The sequence below is a fragment of the Barbatula barbatula genome, assembly GCF_947034865.1.
Source record: "Barbatula barbatula genome assembly, chromosome: 14".
Lineage (NCBI taxonomy): Eukaryota > Metazoa > Chordata > Actinopteri > Cypriniformes > Nemacheilidae > Barbatula > Barbatula barbatula.
Genome location: NC_136777.1, coordinates 5,387,539 through 5,405,555, shown reverse-complemented (window position 1 = coordinate 5,405,555; position 18,017 = coordinate 5,387,539). Strand labels below are relative to the sequence as shown.

Below are 18,017 nucleotides of genomic sequence, written 5' to 3'. Positions count from 1 at the left end.
GAAATGGGTGACAACTTAGAGCATGTTATCCGTAAGATTGCATCACTTTATCACCACACAGGGTAAAGTCTATAGGATGAATGATGAAACACGGTGTCATATAGCTTAGTGGCTTGATTCTTTCCCATTTTTATTTATCAAGCATGCTTATACATTGGGTCTGTTGAAATAAACAAACAAAACATGTGCTTTGATATGGTCCCTTACATGTTACATCCTACAGCTTTATTTTAATGTTGTTTTTACTCATCACACACAGTGAACAAAACAGACTTAGGTTATATTGTACCCTCTTTTTTTATCACAACAATGATACAATACAGGATGTTGTTCAAACTCTTTCATTTGTGTGATGCTCTTTCCCCTCTCTGATGTTACCTGGTGGGCGAGAGTGCGTGACGTCACGTCCCCCAGCTATACCTACCGCCACATCACCCGCCAGTTCACGCGCTCTGACAGTAAAGGAAGAGAAAATACACGCGAAATACAGAAAAGGCGCGTGCCAGCGATACTACTGCATTGGGGTCACAAACGATTTCCGCCTTGAATTTGGCGCAACCGGTTTAACCTAAATACATTTAAGGAAACGACTAAGTCAAACGACACAAGCCCGACATCGTTGTATGGTATAATAGGAACGCCGAAGATGCTACAATCCCTCACCGGTAATTCGTGCGTGCGCTTGATCCAAAGCAACAAATCTGCGTGGTATTTTTTGTTTCTTGTGCTCGGTTATATTCTGTATCTGGTATTCGGAGCGGTCGTGTTCTCTTCTGTGGAACTGCCCTGTGAAGATCGCCTGCGCCAGCAGCTCCGAGGAATCAAACGACAGTTCCTCCAGGAGCATCAGTGCCTTTCCGAGGAGAGACTGGAGGAGTTTCTGTCCAAAGCGCTCGAGGCGAGCAACTATGGGGTGTCCGTCCTCAACAACGCATCTAGCAGCTGGAACTGGGACTTTACGTCCTCCTTGTTTTTTGCCAGCACTGTCTTATCAACCACAGGTAAGTCATTGTGCAATGCAGATGATGTTTCTTCAAAGACTTGGGTAGGAGTGCGTAATATGTCAAGATCAAAACTGCCCTAGTTACGTTCAGTGACTCTACAGTGTAGAGTATATGTGTGACCTATTTTATACTTTATCTAGGCCTCAATGACATCAATTATAGTTTCAGCTACAAACCATCAGCTATTTTACATATTTACACTTACAAATTACTTTATGTGGTGTGTTTTGGGCCTCAATCGAGCAGGATTTACTGTTGTTCTATTGGTTCCTGCCAACAGAACCCAACACATTAGTAGAGACACACTTTTTTTATAACCTATACAATTTCTGTAGTCAGCTACTAAAGGTCCTGTGAAGGTTTCTATTGTTTTTAGCAAGAAGTACAGACACCCTGTTTGTTTTTATTAGAGTGATTTTCAGCTGGAGCACCATTTTGCGCACCCCGGTGTGTTCCTCCTTTCCTTTTCTCTCTGTAGAAAGCTGCCCCATTTAACACCTGGCTTAACACGGCGACCTAAGGTCACTTTAGAGGGGTATCCTGTTCTCAGACATTATAAAAGACAGCAACTTAATAGCACTTCTTTAGATTTGGTCTCACTGTAGTTTCGCGAAACCTGTAAAATGACATAAAAATATATACAACAAAACGTAAATATTGAACCTAAAAAAGTCAAGCTTATTGTGAGGACCCTTAAGATCTTTTTGTGCAACAACATTTTCATGATAGTATCTCACTGGTCTTTAATCTAGGCTGTTTTTCCTGTCTTAATATGCTTAAAACATGTATGAATACATATTGTAGTGATTTGGGGTGAAATATGACCTGGACATTTTATTACAATGAATAATAGGGAAGTTAGCTAAAGATATTGGCGTGTATGTCTTGCACAGACTAACCTCGAATGTCACTACTTCCATTTCTTTTACATATTAAATAATTCCCAGAAAGTCTTCTTTTGACATTTCAAAACTGAAGTATCTAAATGTTAACGTAGTATCTAAACATGGCTTAACATAAGACCATTGTGCATTCCTTTATATTCACAATAAAAAATATTTTCAGATCTTAACTTAAACTGCAAACCCATGGGTGGGTCTAACATTGCATCATCAATTCAAAGTTGTGAAGCACAAACCAAACATACATGGTATATTTTGAAAGCTTAGAGCCTTGGCTTTCTTACCATCAATTTCGCATTTATGTTACATACATAAACATAATAAGGTCTAAATTTGTCTTCCCAAAACAAGCCCCCACTTTCCCCTGAAAAAATCCTACGTATAACACTCAATTTCATATTTATATCACGCAAACTCACAAAACATAAATGAAAGATCTCACAATCAAGAAAATCTCTGTATATTTCACCGATCTAACACTATAGAGTAACATAACATAGAGCTTACAAGGTTTTAATATCTGCTAAGGAACTTTGAACATGTGAGAGGTGATATAAAAAGGAACAATGGTTTTGCAATAACCACAGTTTCTCCCTTTCATTTGCACAGGTGCATGCTTTCTGCATGCTTCTCATTTAAGTAAAGGTAATAGAATAACAGGTGCCCGTTATACTAAGAAAAAGAAGAACGAAATAACTGTCACCATGAACAATGCTTAAAGGTGTGTTCAACCACACATGTGTACGTGTAGTATTAGCTGGATGGTTTTGTTCAGTTCCTCTTAAAATCACATCTGCATAGTAATGGATATGTGAACAAATGTTATTTTTACTTCAAGTTGAGTGTCAGTTCCAAGGACCAATGTGTATTATTTTTTGTAAGAGGATTTATTGACAGAAATGCAATATAATATACATAACTATGTCTTTAGAGGTGTATAAAGACCTTACAAAATTAAGTGTTATATGTTTTTATTACCTTAGAACAAGATTTACAGCGCGGGCCCCTTACATAGAATTTGCCGTATTGTTTCTGCAGTTGCCCTAAACAGACAAACTGCTCTACAGAGCGCGTCTCGTAAAACGTTATCTCCTTCAGCAAAAAAGCCACAATGTGACAATATCTAAGTCCTGTGTTAGCCACCGTAGTGCATGCTTCAAAACGGAAAGGGGAGAGGTGGAATGATCTGTTAGTTGCAATTTGCAACCTCACCCCTAGATGCCACTAAATTCCACACACTAGACCTTTAAGGCTTTTGAGTTTATTTTAAACCTTTTAAGGGTGACTCAGTGGGCTACTATTTTAGGATGTTCAGGGTAGGTGGTCACTTCCGAGTTTCAAATCCTGTGCCCAGATATGGCTTATGTTCCTTTTTAACATAAGCATATAGATTATCTCCTTAGATAATGCCATGACAGACTTTTTCCTTTAGTCATTTATAGAATGTCCTTTGTGCCATACCTTTCATTTTAAATGACTTAAGTGTGAATGTTAACACTTTTAGCAGGCATGTGCCACAAGCCTGGGGAATTTAGAGAGATCCTAATGTCAGATTCTCCATTTTATGAGCTCAATAAAGGCTCACACTGCTGGAGGCAGAAAACAGAGCAATATGATCAGTGTCTGGTAGAGGTACATTATCAGAAATGAAATTACAGAGCTGGACAGAATTATAGATTGTTTTATAATCCATGATGGGTTTTAATCTGTGTGTTAGTCTGACAGCAGGACAGTATGACTCAGTGTTTGGTTTTAAGATAATGCTAGTGTCTCATAAAGATAATGTTTTTTTAAGATATAATATGCAATATATCGTAATTTCATGAACTTCTCCTGTTACAGGATATGGTCACACGGCCCCTCTCTCTGATGGCGGAAAGGCTTTCTGTATCATTTACTCTGTGATTGGCATTCCCTTTACCCTGCTTTTCCTCACGGCTGTGGTGCAAAGGATTATGGTCTTCAGCACATGGCGACCCATTATGTACATACACACACGTTGGGGTCTGTCCAAACCGTTGGTGGCGCTCATTCACGCAACCCTGCTGGCAGTTGTGGCGGTCTCCTGTTTCTTCCTCATCCCTGCTGCTATCTTCTCTGTTCTGGAAGAGAACTGGAACTTTCTGGAATCATTTTATTTTTGTTTTATCTCACTCTCCACCATCGGCCTGGGTGACTATGTGCCCGGAGAGGCCTTTAACCAGAAGTTCAGAGAGCTCTACAAACTGGGAATCACTGGTACGTGAGGCTCTGTGTAAATATTTTAGTTTGATATATAAATGATTTAAGTTTTAGAAATAGTTCACCCAAAAATAAAAATGATATCATTATTAACACAAATTAATTTGAAAGAAAGCTGGTAACCGAACAGGTACGGTGCCTATTCACTTCTATTGTATGGACACAAAACCTGTTCAAGTGATTTTGGGTGCCGTCGCTGTTCGGTTTCACAACGTTCTACATTTTGTGTTCTGCAGAAGAAAGTCATTCAGGTTTGAAATGACAAAAGTAAAAGATGACAGAATTTTTATTTGTGGGTGAACTATCACTTGAATGTAATTTTTGGTGTGTGTAAAGCGTTATAACAAATATAAATTATTTTCAGTATGCAGTTTGGATAGTTCGGATTTTGTCCAGCACTCCAGAAAAGACTTTACCTTGTATATTAGATTTCTTTTTTAAATAACTCTTTACAAAGTGATTTAAGGCTGACTTGAATAGGAAATGTGTGACACAGGCATACAGTATTTGCAAAGCATTTGCTCAAGACAGATTCTTTACATCTTTAAGTAACAAAGAATTTTAATGTAGCAAAATGCTGCAATTATTTTTCTTAAAATGTTACATTGCATGTTACAGGTCTTTGTACTTCTCACTAAAAAGCCTTTGTGTAATAAGGTACTTTATTAGGTAAAAATCTAGCTATGATTACCTTACAAGCCTTTAGGTTTCCTTTCTTTTAGTGCAGCACAGCGCAATATGAAAGTGAAATACGTTTGTTCTTGTACCGACTTTCGAATATCTAAACGTCTACATGTGCTTGTTGTCATAGAAACAGACAAGAGGTACAAAGGAAGTGCATGTCACTCAAGGACAGTTTTGCAGCATTCAAAACACTATTGCACTGCCGTGCTCTCTCACTACATCTAGTGGTTGTATTACATGCAGCACCACAGACAAAATCCTTCATGGTTTTTCTGCTTGTGTGGGTTTAGAGGATACAGATGGTCCCACCTTCTGTTTGTCATGCGGGGGACGATGAGAAAGTGTCATGTGTGCTGTCACATAGTTGTGTAGGACGATATACTCAAGAAGCCGACACATGCCCACACAAATGAGCTCGTTTTGTACTCCTTTGTGCCGTGTGATGGATGTTTTATTTCTATGCCATTGAGATAAGTTGGAAACTTGTTGGATTTGGTGAGGTGGCAAAATAAAAGGTTTTCATAAGGGGCACATGAAACATGCAATGGCCTTTGTACCTAAAAACTAAATTGTTCCAGGAGCGGTTATGTCTCAGTTATTACATGTTGACCAATCAGAAGACAAAAAAGTATCTTATCATTAAAGCGTTATTTAAATGTGTTACTACCATTTATGCACCATAAGATCAGGAACTAAAGTAAACAGAGATGATTTTGACATTGTTATCGTAGACACATTTTTTGGCTAATATGCTACAATGTCTATTTATAACAGTACAGACAGACCTCAAAGTTTCAGCACCAAGATAACACAACCGGAAAAATATGTTTTTTTCCCATCCCACAGTTTATCTTCTCGTTGGCCTGATTGCCATGCTGGTGATGTTGGAGACCTTCTGTGAGCTACAGCAGTTAAAGCAACTGAGGAAGATTTTTTACCTGAAGACCGAGTTGGCTCAGGACCGGATGTCCATCATGGAGCATGACCACCTGACCTTTACCTCTATGGAGGATGGTATCGTCAATTCACCTCAGGAGGAAAAAAACGAGAATTTTGGGGACTTTCCAGTCCTGACGTCTCCCGGCGGTGACGACCCTATGATCAGATAAATGTTTTGTTGTTTAGAACTCTCAATCGAGGGAGAGATTATTAGCCAAGGGGTCTCCAACATGGGGCTTGCAGGTGACTGGTAGACAGCTGCTGTCAGGAAGTCCTCTAAGAAGCAACAATGATGTCAACCGATATGGGTTGAAAAACTTAACTGCTGCTGTAGGTATTTAAAACCATAAATAATTGCATTGGCTAAAATTGGTTAGTGTAGTACGCTATAATCAAGTACGCTGCTTGTTTACTAGGTCGGAGCGTTAATCTTAACATTAAAGTCCACATTTCAATTTTGGTTTTAAAGTCCTTCTGTCTCTTGATCTAAACCCGACACGATTCTCTCCAGATTTATATATTAATATTTCGTGAGGACTCGGTATATGCTGTTGGAGACCCCCTTGCCATCAGACACTGTAGATGTTGCACATCATCTTTCAGTTTTATTTCAGACTTGTGTTATCAGCATTGCAAACAGCTTTATGAGTGTAAGATTTAAAACATCTTCTTCTACTGGTTAAAGAAACTGGGAATCTTGAAATCCTTTTGCTCTACTGCTTAGAAATGTTATTGGAGACTATAATGCACTGTACCGCAGTATAAACTGCAGACAATTTAGCATTTGTTGGTAAGTGTAAAAGCACAAATGTGACCCTGGACCACGAAACCTCATAAGTAGCACGTGTATATAGCATGGGTATAACATATTGTATGAGTCAAAATGATCAATATTTAATTTATGCCAAACAACTTTAGTATATTAAGTAAAGATCATGTTCCATGAAGATATTCTGTTAATTTCCTACCGTAAATATATAAAAACTTAAATGCCGCAAAATCGCAAACAAAAATGGCCGGAAACACGCCTACAAACTTTGCTCGCTGCTGCTATGAACGTATGTAAAGCTTAGAATCTGCGCTTTTGAGTTATTCTACTTTCACAACTTCATTACAGCGGAAAGCCAAAAAAGAGCGTTAAAATAACGTCCACAACGTCATTACCACAATGACATTAAAACAAACCTGTATCTATCCTTACAAATCATATTTCAATCAATGGTAGCTTATTTTTTCAGCATACGATGTATAAATCTCACTTTCAAAACAATTCACCCTTATGGTTTTGTGGTCCAGGGTCTCAAATTAAAATTAGTATTCCATTGATTGATTAATCATTAATGTAAAATCCACAAATTGAGAATTTCAAATCCACATTATATCAATGGCTGCAAATGCAAAGGATGTACACTACCATTCGAAAGTTTGCAGTCACTTGACTGCAATGTTTTTAATTAGCTTTAAATCTTTGTAAGGCACGTTTTGCATGCCTGAAATGAGTTATGTGGCAAAAGTAAAGACGCATAACATTCATTTCTTTCATGACAAAACACAAACTATTTAGAATTTGTTACATTAGTTACATTTAAGTTTCATAACTGGTAAATTAGTTCTGATAAATAATATCTTATTCCAAAATTTTAACATTTTGTAGTTGAACCAATGAATGGTAGTGTTCGTGTCCTTGTGTTAGTATGTCGTGTCACGTGGTAGTGATTTTCCTCCATAGGAATTCACTATCACAAACTCAAAGTACCGATGTTTAACGACCAGATGCCCAAATGTCGTCAGCCTTACTTGTAATAAATACAGGCTTCCATTAAAAGAACGACCCCTTAAATGGAGAAAGTGAAAAATCTCGTGTTAAGCGTTTCTTCCCCAATGAAGTCCATTATTAGGAAACGGCTTAACATACCCAAACAATAACCACGGAAAACCAAAATGAATACATTTGTTTATCACTGACATAAAAAATAAACATGATAACAGAAACGTTTCATGTTCTCAGTTTGTCGCTGCCTTGAGCCACATTATGTGGTTTCTTTATAATGAACTTCTATGAAGAACAAGCAACATGAGGCTATTCTTATCCCTGGAATAAGTGCTTGTTCTTTTAACAGGAGCTAGTGTTTATTACAATTAAGGTGCATTATGCATGCCAATGTATTATTAAATATGTTTAAATGAATCGACAATCGATACGGTTGACCTATATCAAATAATCAATCGTTAATCATTTTTAACAATCCTAACACAAATATGTTAAACAGGTTGCTAATATAAGGACAATGTTAAGGAAACATTTAAAGGGAACTTTTATAGATTATAGGCTAAAGAAAAACTCATTTGAATGGTTGTGAAAAAGCAGCTTTGCTTTTGACAGTGTAATTTATGTCTTTTTGAAAAGGATATTTAGTCTAAATGCTGGAGAGAGCAAGTCAGTGTTAGTTTACATGGATTATTAAATCCAAAAGAGAAATGGCTGATCTTATGTGATATTAAAACACATTATCAATTGTCTACATTGACCTGAGCTACTGAGATTTTAGCACAGTGAAGTTACATACCAAAGGAAGCTTAACGAAAATCTAGAATTAAAGAATTATGGTTTACTAGTATTATTGGTTGAGTGGGTAAGACTTTATCCAAAACTTCACATTGGCGATAACGTTTTTGTTCAGAAAAATAAATTTGTTCTATTTTTGAAACATGCTTGAAATGTTGTTTACAAATCATGTATATTTCTATTATATGAATGACTGTTGTAGGTGATGACTGATGAATAATGTTTCAGGTTTCACTGGATAATCACATGGAACAGTATTGTCACAGAGTTGACTATTGTCAAAAAGTTGAAATTTTTGACAATAGAATAAAACCTGAATGTTTAGGGACAGATCTCATTGTATCAGCCGTTGTGTCTGTACAGGAATTACTTTGACATAACGTCATATCTTAACATACTAAACACAAATTTAAGCAAAGGGAATGTGAATATGCTGATGTGACATATTTATTTTGTGAATAATGAAATGCATTGCGATGCATTCTTTGTGTATGTTTGTCTTTGATGTTTTCCTGCATGAGACGCTGTATGATCATATTTTACCATTGTATCAGTGCAGCACAGAATCATATTAATTTGTTGATAGTTTGTGTATTGGTATATTTAGGTATACATAAGGGACATAAACAATGTTATAATGTCAGTTTCAGTTGTGTGTGAACAACTACTGAATAAAGGCTTTTTCATTCGCATAATCGAAGTATTAAATAATTTGCATAGTGACAAAGTCAACCGACGTAGATACATATTTGGGCTGAGATACATATTTGAGTCTGAAAAGAAAATGGAGATCTTTTTGCTAAATTGCTAAAAGCATTTTGTGCATTATGTGCTTGGATTTGTTCATGGATAGAAAAGCCTAGTAGCAAACTAAGATGCACTAACATTTGAAACACCATTCAAAGCATTCAGCATTTAGAACCAAAAGCAGTGTTTTAATGTTTGAAGATCTTCATACTCAAAATGTGGGTCTGATAAATCTAAATGTGAACTTTATTGGGAACAAGAACTTCAAAAAGTTGTCATTTCAGAGCCAATAAGAACAATGTAAAAGTACTATAAAAGGTTTTCAAAAGATGTGCCACTGACTACTAGCTGCCTTGATCATTTTACAAATGTTGAAGCCTTTCCATACAATCTGCTATATAAAACATCAAGACTAAAGACAGTGCATTAATACTCCATTTATTATTTATTAAAACAGCTTTAAGACAAACACATAACGAAACAACACAAATAAGACAAGCACATTAAAACCCATGCTTTTGTACTTTCAGCAGCAACTCATCACACAGCTCTGTGACATCTTTGACTTCTTTACCCTGAGAGGAGAAAAGAGAAACACGTCAAACCGAAGAAACGGCAAACAATTAAACGATGCATACGTTAGCATGTGCCTAAGCTGCAAAGAATACTCTGGGCTCTAGAGTGACTCCCAGTTTGTGTACCTTTTGTTCCAGGTCGCTCTCTAGGGACTGAACTTTAAGCTGCTCTCTCTTGAGCTGCACCTGCAGTGTTGCCACTTCTGCACCCATCCTAGTACGAACATCTGCGATGGCTTTATTTGCACTGGAATTACATCAAAATCATTCTTAGTTTAGCGTATCCAAATCTGTCCATACTACACAATTCAACATTACATTAATACAAGTTTGTAATGTTAACATATGTCGCAGAAAAGCTCATACTGGTCTAGTTTCTCCTCAGCATGGGCTTTAAGAGCTTGATATCGCTTTTCCTCTTTTTGGAGTCTGTCCATGCAGTTCTGAGCATACTGTTTCAGGGTCTCTTCATTCTATAAGAGGAAAAATGCATGTTGTACACAAAACTAATTTGAATTAAAAGCAGGGATTTTCATTCTTTGGTAGACAAGAAACAACTATAGTACCTTTTTAAATCCTTCAATAACTTCCTTGCATCTGTCTAGGCGTTTGACAACAGAGGAGAAGGATCTTTCCAAATCAGTTAAGTCTTTGGCCAGCTGATCTTTTTCCTGAAGGGCTTGTTCCAACTCAAGTTTAGCCTGGTCTTCTTTCCGTTTATGCTCATCTATAAACACACACACAGACATTCCAGTACCCACCAGATTGCACATGAGAACACAAATTCTGGTCAAACATCCATCATACCGGTGATCTGAGTGATGGTGGCCTCAAACTCTGACATTATAAACCTGAGAGAGAAAAAGAAAGATTGAATAGTTTGTAATACAGGTCAGACAATACCAAATCAGAGAATAAACTCAAAAGAATGTGTTCACGTTCAATTTCAGACTTACATCATTTGCTGATTCTCCAGACCCAACGCTTCAATCTGAGCATTCAGCTGTTGTTGCCTCTCCTCCACCTAACAGTAGAAAATACAAAATAAATGAACCGCCACACACACAATCTTGTGTGACACAAGGAACAAACACTGACCCGCTTTTCTGCTTGCTGTAGTGCAGCATCCATGTCTCTCTGACTGTACTTCAGAACCTCAATGATGGAGTCCTCCATCTTCACTGACTGTTTTAAGGTAGGAACCAGTAAATCAAGAACAGTTGGATCTGGTACCACATTGTCCACCACCTGTAAAATCAAATAAAGTCAAAGAAGAAAGTATAAAAACTTTAAATTGTGTTACTGAAGCAAATTTGTGTCGTCTTACTGGCGGAGGCAATTCTTCCAGAAACTTCATGTTGTTACATTGAGTCTTCTGCTTTCCCTCAGATTTTGCAGCTTCCATCATCCTAACACACACACATTTGCACAGTATGTAAATCAGAAACTAAAAATATACAATATTGTGAAGATCTAATAAAAGCCCAACATATATCTGTATGTGGAAGAGTCTGACCTGATGGCAAGAGAAGGGCGTGGCAGATTGAATCCACAGTTCTCCATTGCATTTTTCTTTGGGCTCTCCTTCAGCAATGGGTCAAACTTCAAATACAGAGACTGCTTCCTCAACGCAGACTCTTTAAACTATGAAAGGAATGTGTTTGACCATTCGACATTCATTTGATTGGGTAACGTATCCTTCAACTTTCCCACATGGAGATCATTAAAGAAAGCTTTTTTGAAAGATCATTCAACAGTAACACTCACATTATTTGATCCGAACTGTTCCAGGTAATCCATCTGTCCATCAAAGTCTCCACCTGACATGACTGTGACGTACAAGGATATTTTGTTACGCACATTGTTGAGAACTGAATGGCTCTGACTGGATTGGCACAAGCACGTTCACTTACACAATTCACCGGGCACAAATTCATCTTCACTTGGTGTTACAACAACAAGATCACAGGTCTGGTTCTGAAGATCCTGCCTGCATTCTGCAGTGGCTGTGAGCTCTGGTTCGTGAATGGGTTGGCTCTGCGTTATCTCAATGTGGGAAACAGCAGACGGGATAGAAGCCTCTGCATCTTCCGCTGACTGTAAGAAAGTAATTCATCACAAACCATGGCAACGTACTAGTTGAATGACAAATTTACACAGAAATACCACCTACCTGCATGGTGACCGAGAACATGGTTTCTTCAACTTTATCAACGTTTACAGAAACGGCCTGGGGACACCTGAAGAAAATAAACTTTAACTACAGCTTTGAAATGACATGCATTAACATGTTTCACATTTTTGTTTGCCATTTTCAAGTTTTGTACCTGGGCTTAGGCTCCTCATCCTGTACAACAGGCTCAGACTGCTCCTGCCGTGGAGGGGACACCAGCTTCTCAACAGTAAGTGCCAAATCCATCGAAACCGGGCTGGTTTGGATCCCACATGGCAGGGAGTTACCCATCTTAGCCTTTGTTCCAAAGGGGTTAAAGTTTGGGTCATCAAAATCTAACATGTAAGAACCCTTAACAGGAGGAACCTCCACAGGTTCAGTCTCCTCAAAGTTCTTAGGGGACAACTGCTTGAGTTCTGATTCTTTCTTCTCCTTGACCACGGTGTCTGTTTTTTTGGAAACAGGCTTGGCAGCAGCAGGTCTTTTAACCCCCAGTCGTTTTGGTGGTGGTTTGCACTTGACTTGAGCTCCATCATTAAAATTAAACTCCAACATCATTGGGTTCTCCTTGGGGGATGTTGTAGATGGGGAGCCCTCGGGTACAGTAGACTTCTCCTCGGGTGCACTGGGAGCATCACTGACTGTTGGGGACGTCTGTACTGAGATCTCTGGTTCCTGCTTGGCTTCTTCTCTTGGCTGTGGTGGATCGTGAACTCCTGCAGCCCCACTGACCATCGGTGAGTTTGGGATCTTTGAGCCACCGGTTTGGAATGGATCGAGGAACTCGAGGTTGTCAAAGTCCAGGTTATATGATCCTGCAGGAGGTAGTGGTGAGTCCTGAGTCTGATCTTCTATTACAGCAATCAGCTTTGATTCTTGGATTGGTTCAGTAATATCAGAATCCTCAGTGTCTGTGATGCTTTTCTCGTTGTTGTTTGTGTTGAGGATTACTGTGCCTTCTGCAGAAGATATGTTGGCGGAAGGATCCACAAGGGAATTTTCTACTGATTGGACAAATGGAAGGGTCTCATCTAGTGGAGTGTCTGTCACCTCTAGATTATTCTGGTCATCTTTAGTTGTGCAAGCAATGGCTGTAGTTGTATCTGACTCTGTAAGGTCTGACTCCCAACTCACAGGTAAAGTAGAAGGTTTAGGAGGAGAATTTGCCATTTTAATGGAACTCTGGAAAGGGTTGATGGCATCTAGATTGTCAAGATCAAGTGTGTAGGCTACTTTGCTCTGAATAGGCATGTCATCATCAGGTAAGGAAATACTGTTCCTCTGCATGTTGACTGGTGTGGTGGATGTGTTGATCAACACTGAACTCCTGTAATAAATACATTTGTTAGTGAATATTCCAGAAAAATAACACTATCAATGTACAACCGGTTCTTATAAAAGGTTACATGTCAAGATGAGACTGAATGGAAATTGCCTGCCAAACCAGTCTATACAAAGTTATTACACTAAATGTACACGTTGAAAAACTTTATTGGAAGCATTTTCTTAAATGTGTATTATGTAAAAAATATATTTTGCTGGACTAAATATATTACAATATAGTTGTAATATTAGTTCTTTGTTACCCTAGTTGAATTTTTTTTATTCTATCATCATTTACATGCCCTCTTATTCAAATTAGATTTAGGTAGAATGCATCTTTTGTTCCGACACTTAAATTTTTTCAATTTTACGTGTCTAATACATCAATGGGCAACTTTTTACACACCAAAGAGACGGAAATACATCAAATCATAAGATCAAATCAAGTTGCAAGTACTTACTGGTCAGTTAAGGGCATGAAAGTCTCCAGGGCTTTAGTGCTGTCGTCCTGGGTGTTTATCCCACTGGTGCGGCTCGGGGACATAATCTGCTTTGTGACTGGGTCTCGTCGTGGAGTTTGAAAACAAACCTATTTAAAAATAAATAAGTATTAGTCACAGATTTAAATAACAGAAAACCACTCAGACAATAAATAGCAAAGTGAGCCATTGCGAATGAGCATTCAACAGCGAACAACATTCAACATTGCTTCGTATGATTGTTTTTTTACATAAAAAGTAATTGTGCCACAAAATCTTGGTAATGCCCACCTTTGCTCCTTTAGGCACAGTCCTGTTAATGTTGTCTGCTTGTGACTGCCGCAGGATGGAGGGCCTGCCAGTCAGCTGCTCCAAAGTGAAAATGTCCCAAGAATCTTCAGAACTGCTGTTCTTCCTTACAGGACAATTCTCCTTCACCTCCACGGAACTCATACTGTAAAAAAGACAGACAGAACATGACGACATGCGTTTTGGTCAGTCACGCCCAGCGGGCACCAAACACAGCTGGTTTTACTGATAAGACCTTGAGGCTTCCATCTTACCCCCTAACCCATCACCAGGGGAGCTTAACATTCCTCTTACACAAACACCTTAAATCTTTTTCATTTCTAATGAGCAACAACTTAGTGCTCAATGTGGTAAGCAGAGCAAAACTCACAACCCAAAAAACAAAAGCATGACATCAACCGGTGAAGTGATTAGATGGAGTATAGAAAGTGTATCTTCGTCTGTGAGGACATCATGCCTTAGAGAGATGGTCAAAGGCTACAACAAACTAAAAAAACTGACGTTACTAAACATGTAGGCAATAGAGTCTTATTCCTCTTAAGATGTCTTTTTACTTTTACTTTGGCTAAAGATGGCATGTGATCTAGCAGGCACTGTGGCAATCCCTTGAGGGCATGACTTATAAGAAAGGAACAAGGAGGAAATACATAAAGTCTTCAAAGAAGCATTACCACTTATGGCCTCATCTGTCCTCCCATGGATTCTGCTGAACTATGTAGGATTGATAATAAGACTGTCAGCTTTGTAAGGCATAGCCTGAAAAGGTTATAGACAGCTCACTGGCTACATTTTCATCAATTAGTTTTAACCTGGATACACAAGCAGACTTCAGATCATGCTATCTCTCCCTCTTCCGGTGTGCAAAAAGTACAAAGGAAGGCATGAAAGAAAACAACAATTGCGTGTATTGATTTGAGTGAACGAAGGGGCACGTCATCTGCCATACAGAGACTGAACAAAAAAACTGTTTACAAAACAAATAAATCACATTGAATGTATTCCCTTCTGAAATATAGCATAAAACGGTTTAGGACATTTCTAAAGAATTTAATAAGCACTAACGTATTTGAATTGACTTGTCAGTTGCCATTTCCCATTCAGATGGACACATTTCATAATCCGCAACGAATAAAAACGTCTCCCCACTTAACAACACCGTTAATATGTTGACTTTGTATCTGCATCTCATATACACGCATACATATCAAAACAATCTAACAACACGCCCAAAAAAATATCAATATACCCGTTTTGCCAATTTATTGGCCAAATCCAGAATACAACTTGAAGTCGATCTCTTTCATATACGTGTAAACGTTTATGTAAAATACGTACCTTACTCAAACCGCACAAACTTAACACAAAAACCGTTTTTCTTCTCTGAATAACGAGAGCGACGCAAAGATCCGATGCACGTTTATAACTTTCTCCAGTTTGAAACTGTTCAAATTTAAACCGCAAAGCCTCAGCCAATTAAATGTAAGGGTTGAGGCTCGTCGGGCGGAGCGGTAATATGAATAGACCAATAGAAAGCTGCGTCCCGTCGAGTCGCTCTAGCGGCCATTTCTTTGATAGACATCCAAATCAGCCAATGAAACAAAGCCGTATGTGCAAAGCGGTTACGCAGACAAATAAACGTTACCTCGTTTAACCCTTTAATACGTTGATACATTTGTAAATGTTACTTTTTTATTTATTGCATATAAAATCATTATGAAACTACATATTGAGCTATGTATGTATGTAGTACGGGGGGGTGTCTTTATCACGCACTTTTGTTTTCCTCATGTACATTTACATATATTACATACGTTTTCCTTTATGTGTCTAGGTTAACGTAGAGAAACAACACTGTATAAAAATACTGTGTTATGTCTCAAAACAAATGCACAGAAGGACACAAACGGTTCATTTGTAGACAGATACGTCCCACTGGATACTGTTGGGGATGTTTTAAGCAATTCAACCACCAGAGGACAGCATCGCACTGTAACTGCCCCTCCTTGAGGGTAAGACGCAAATAAAACATGGTGACGAGGTACACGTGGGAAGTCCTTTTCTTTACTGTTTATTGGAGAACTTGAATAGTTTAGTGTTTGTTATGTATGAATTTGGATGTTTATAAAAAGCTTCTTAATATATTGACAATTTAACCTATTTTATTATGGGAAAAACTTAAGAATACGGATATGAATTTGAAAGAAAGAAGCACAATTCAGGAAAGGGAAATAAGGAGAAGAGAGTTACATAACAATAGCATTTTGTACCGAGGTCAACCAGTCCTGACCTAATGTATTCAGCACACATTACACAAGGCCGGCATACACAAAACAATTTATTTTGCAAAATTCATAAATGTTTATTTCTTTATTTTTTATTGGTGCCGTTTGTATGTACTACCAGCAATAACAACAAGGAAGGTAATGTAGCAAATACACCAAAATTACCAAATAGATCAAACAGTGCTAAAGTACAATGTTTGGTTCTGTTAATAGAGCAGGTTTAGATTACTGATTCCTTAATAAACAACAAATGTGTTAAAAAATCCTTTACAATTACAGAAGAGAATATTTACAATTGAGCTTTTACTACACCCTCACACGTTTAAAGGAACAGTTCACACTGTCTTCAATTATTCACCCTCGATTTGTTCCAAATGTGTAGCCTACCTTTCTTTGTTCTGATGAACACAGAGAAAGATATTCGGAAGAATGCTTGTAATCAAACAGTTCTTGGCCACCATGGTAGGGAAATTGCTTTATACATTTCTTTGTTCCGTAGAACACAAAATAAGATATTTTGAAGAAAGCCTGAGGCACTTTTCACTACTATTGTCATTTTTCCTACATTGGCATGTCTGGTTACAACCATTCTTTCAAATATCTTTCTTTGTGATCATCGGAATAAATAAATGTATACAGATTTGAAACAACTTGAGGGTGAGTGAAGGATGACAGATTTATTTATTTTTGGGTGTACTGTCCCTTTAAAGTTTCTTTTGTATGGAAATTACAGAACTATTTAATTGATCTCTTTACAAATTCCATCTAACTTACATGCACAGTTTACTAAATGAATTATAAAGACACAGATCAACAGTACAGGTTTCTCTGGATCATGAACTGAGTTAATAATTAAAGCTTTGTTCTGATGACCGTGAGTCTAATCTCATTAAGGAAAAACGACAAAACAGACAAAGACCCCCGCCAATCTAACCCCCCTGTCTATGAGATACAACCCCCTCAACCAATCCCAGCACAGAGGGGCGGTTTCAAATGATGCGACTTGGTCTGGGTTCAGTTAAGCACCCTCATTCATCGGAGTGCATTCATACAATGCAACAGCTGTTCCAAACAAACATGTCCACAGAGACACCTGCAGAAATTGAAACTTAAATATTTTTTTGCGGCACATAGGTCACAGATTCTTATGTATTTAGATTTTGCAGTCAAATATAATGAGGCAGTTAAGTTATTTAAAGTGATAGTTCAAAGGTCACAAAGGTTTGAAATGACAAGAGGATGAGTAAATCGTGACTGAATTTGAAATTTGGGACTTTAAGACAACAGTCTTGTTTTGTCATAGTTTAATTGTTTTACATTTTCATAGAAGATATAATTCAAGGTGATCTATATTCAATTCTGTACTTACTGCATTTTTCATGTCTGGTCCTGTGTAGGATGACCTGAAATCAACGCCCTGACAGCACATCTGAATTTGTTCTCTTGTCACCGTAGTACAAAAACGTACACAGAATGTTTAAGAATGTGCAGTTATGTATGTGTGTACATGTGTTCCCATATCCATTAACTCTTAAGGGGTCTTTGTAAGGATTTTAGAAAGACTGACACTGTGTTTATAAGTTTAGCTGGAAATGTGGAGACATGAGTTTGTCTGGTCCAAGAAAGCTGTGGCGTTCGAACCAATGACTGCAGTTAACTACAGATTGGTGGATCGAACAACCAAACAATGATCAAATCAGAATAAGTGATAATGACTATGAATTTGTTTTGACACTCACATTCAGAGTTTCACAGCAAGTTAAATGCAATAAACATGCCTGTGTGCCACACCT

The 18,017-nt window shown here is 37.9% G+C and overlaps 2 protein-coding genes across 3 annotated transcripts; one reads left to right on the top strand and one right to left on the bottom strand.

The window, feature by feature from the left end:
- Positions 1-400: 400 nt before the first annotated feature.
- Positions 401-9,029, top strand: kcnk1b (potassium channel, subfamily K, member 1b). The gene is made up of 3 exons (XM_079472374.1): positions 401-1,001; positions 3,749-4,144; positions 5,678-9,029. Exons 1-3 carry the CDS (start codon positions 647-649, stop codon positions 5,938-5,940), a joined length of 1,014 nt encoding a protein of 337 aa, XP_079328500.1. The 5' UTR covers positions 401-646; the 3' UTR covers positions 5,941-9,029.
- A 274-nt stretch (positions 9,030-9,303) lies between these two features.
- Positions 9,304-15,428, bottom strand: tacc3 (transforming, acidic coiled-coil containing protein 3). 2 transcript variants are annotated; one of them, XM_079472354.1, is made up of 17 exons: positions 15,278-15,428; positions 14,614-14,653; positions 13,925-14,087; positions 13,616-13,743; positions 11,986-13,158; positions 11,832-11,898; positions 11,572-11,755; positions 11,426-11,487; positions 11,175-11,302; positions 10,986-11,067; positions 10,757-10,906; positions 10,615-10,682; positions 10,466-10,509; positions 10,225-10,385; positions 10,025-10,131; positions 9,785-9,905; positions 9,304-9,658 (listed from the first exon to the last, which is right to left on the bottom strand). In XM_079472354.1, exons 3-17 carry the CDS (start codon positions 14,084-14,086, stop codon positions 9,587-9,589), a joined length of 2,709 nt encoding a protein of 902 aa, XP_079328480.1. In that variant the 5' UTR covers position 14,087; positions 14,614-14,653; positions 15,278-15,428; the 3' UTR covers positions 9,304-9,586. The 2 variants fall into 2 exon arrangements, with proteins under 2 accessions (XP_079328480.1, XP_079328479.1); XM_079472353.1 differs by lacking the exon at positions 14,614-14,653 and having other exon boundaries at positions 15,278-15,399.
- Positions 15,429-18,017: the final 2,589 nt, after the last annotated feature.

What these genes read in the sequence shown, in the direction of transcription:
- kcnk1b (XM_079472374.1), top strand. Translation starts at nt 647, where the DNA reads ATGCTACAATCCCTCACCGGTAATTCGTGCGTGCGCTTGATCCAAAGC. An exon ending in CACTGTCTTATCAACCACAG is followed by an intron (nt 1,002 to 3,748) that starts GTAAGTCATTGT and finishes CTCCTGTTACAG; the next exon opens with GATATGGTCACACGGCCCCT. An exon ending in CTACAAACTGGGAATCACTG is followed by an intron (nt 4,145 to 5,677) that starts GTACGTGAGGCT and finishes CCCATCCCACAG; the next exon opens with TTTATCTTCTCGTTGGCCTG.
- tacc3 (XM_079472354.1), bottom strand. Translation starts at nt 14,086, where the DNA reads ATGAGTTCCGTGGAGGTGAAGGAGAATTGTCCTGTAAGGAAGAACAGC. An exon ending in TGTTCTCGGTCACCATGCAG is followed by an intron (nt 11,756 to 11,831) that starts GTAGGTGGTATT and finishes ACTTTCTTACAG; the next exon opens with TCAGCGGAAGATGCAGAGGC. An exon ending in CGCCCTTCTCTTGCCATCAG is followed by an intron (nt 11,068 to 11,174) that starts GTCAGACTCTTC and finishes TGTGTGTGTTAG; the next exon opens with GATGATGGAAGCTGCAAAAT.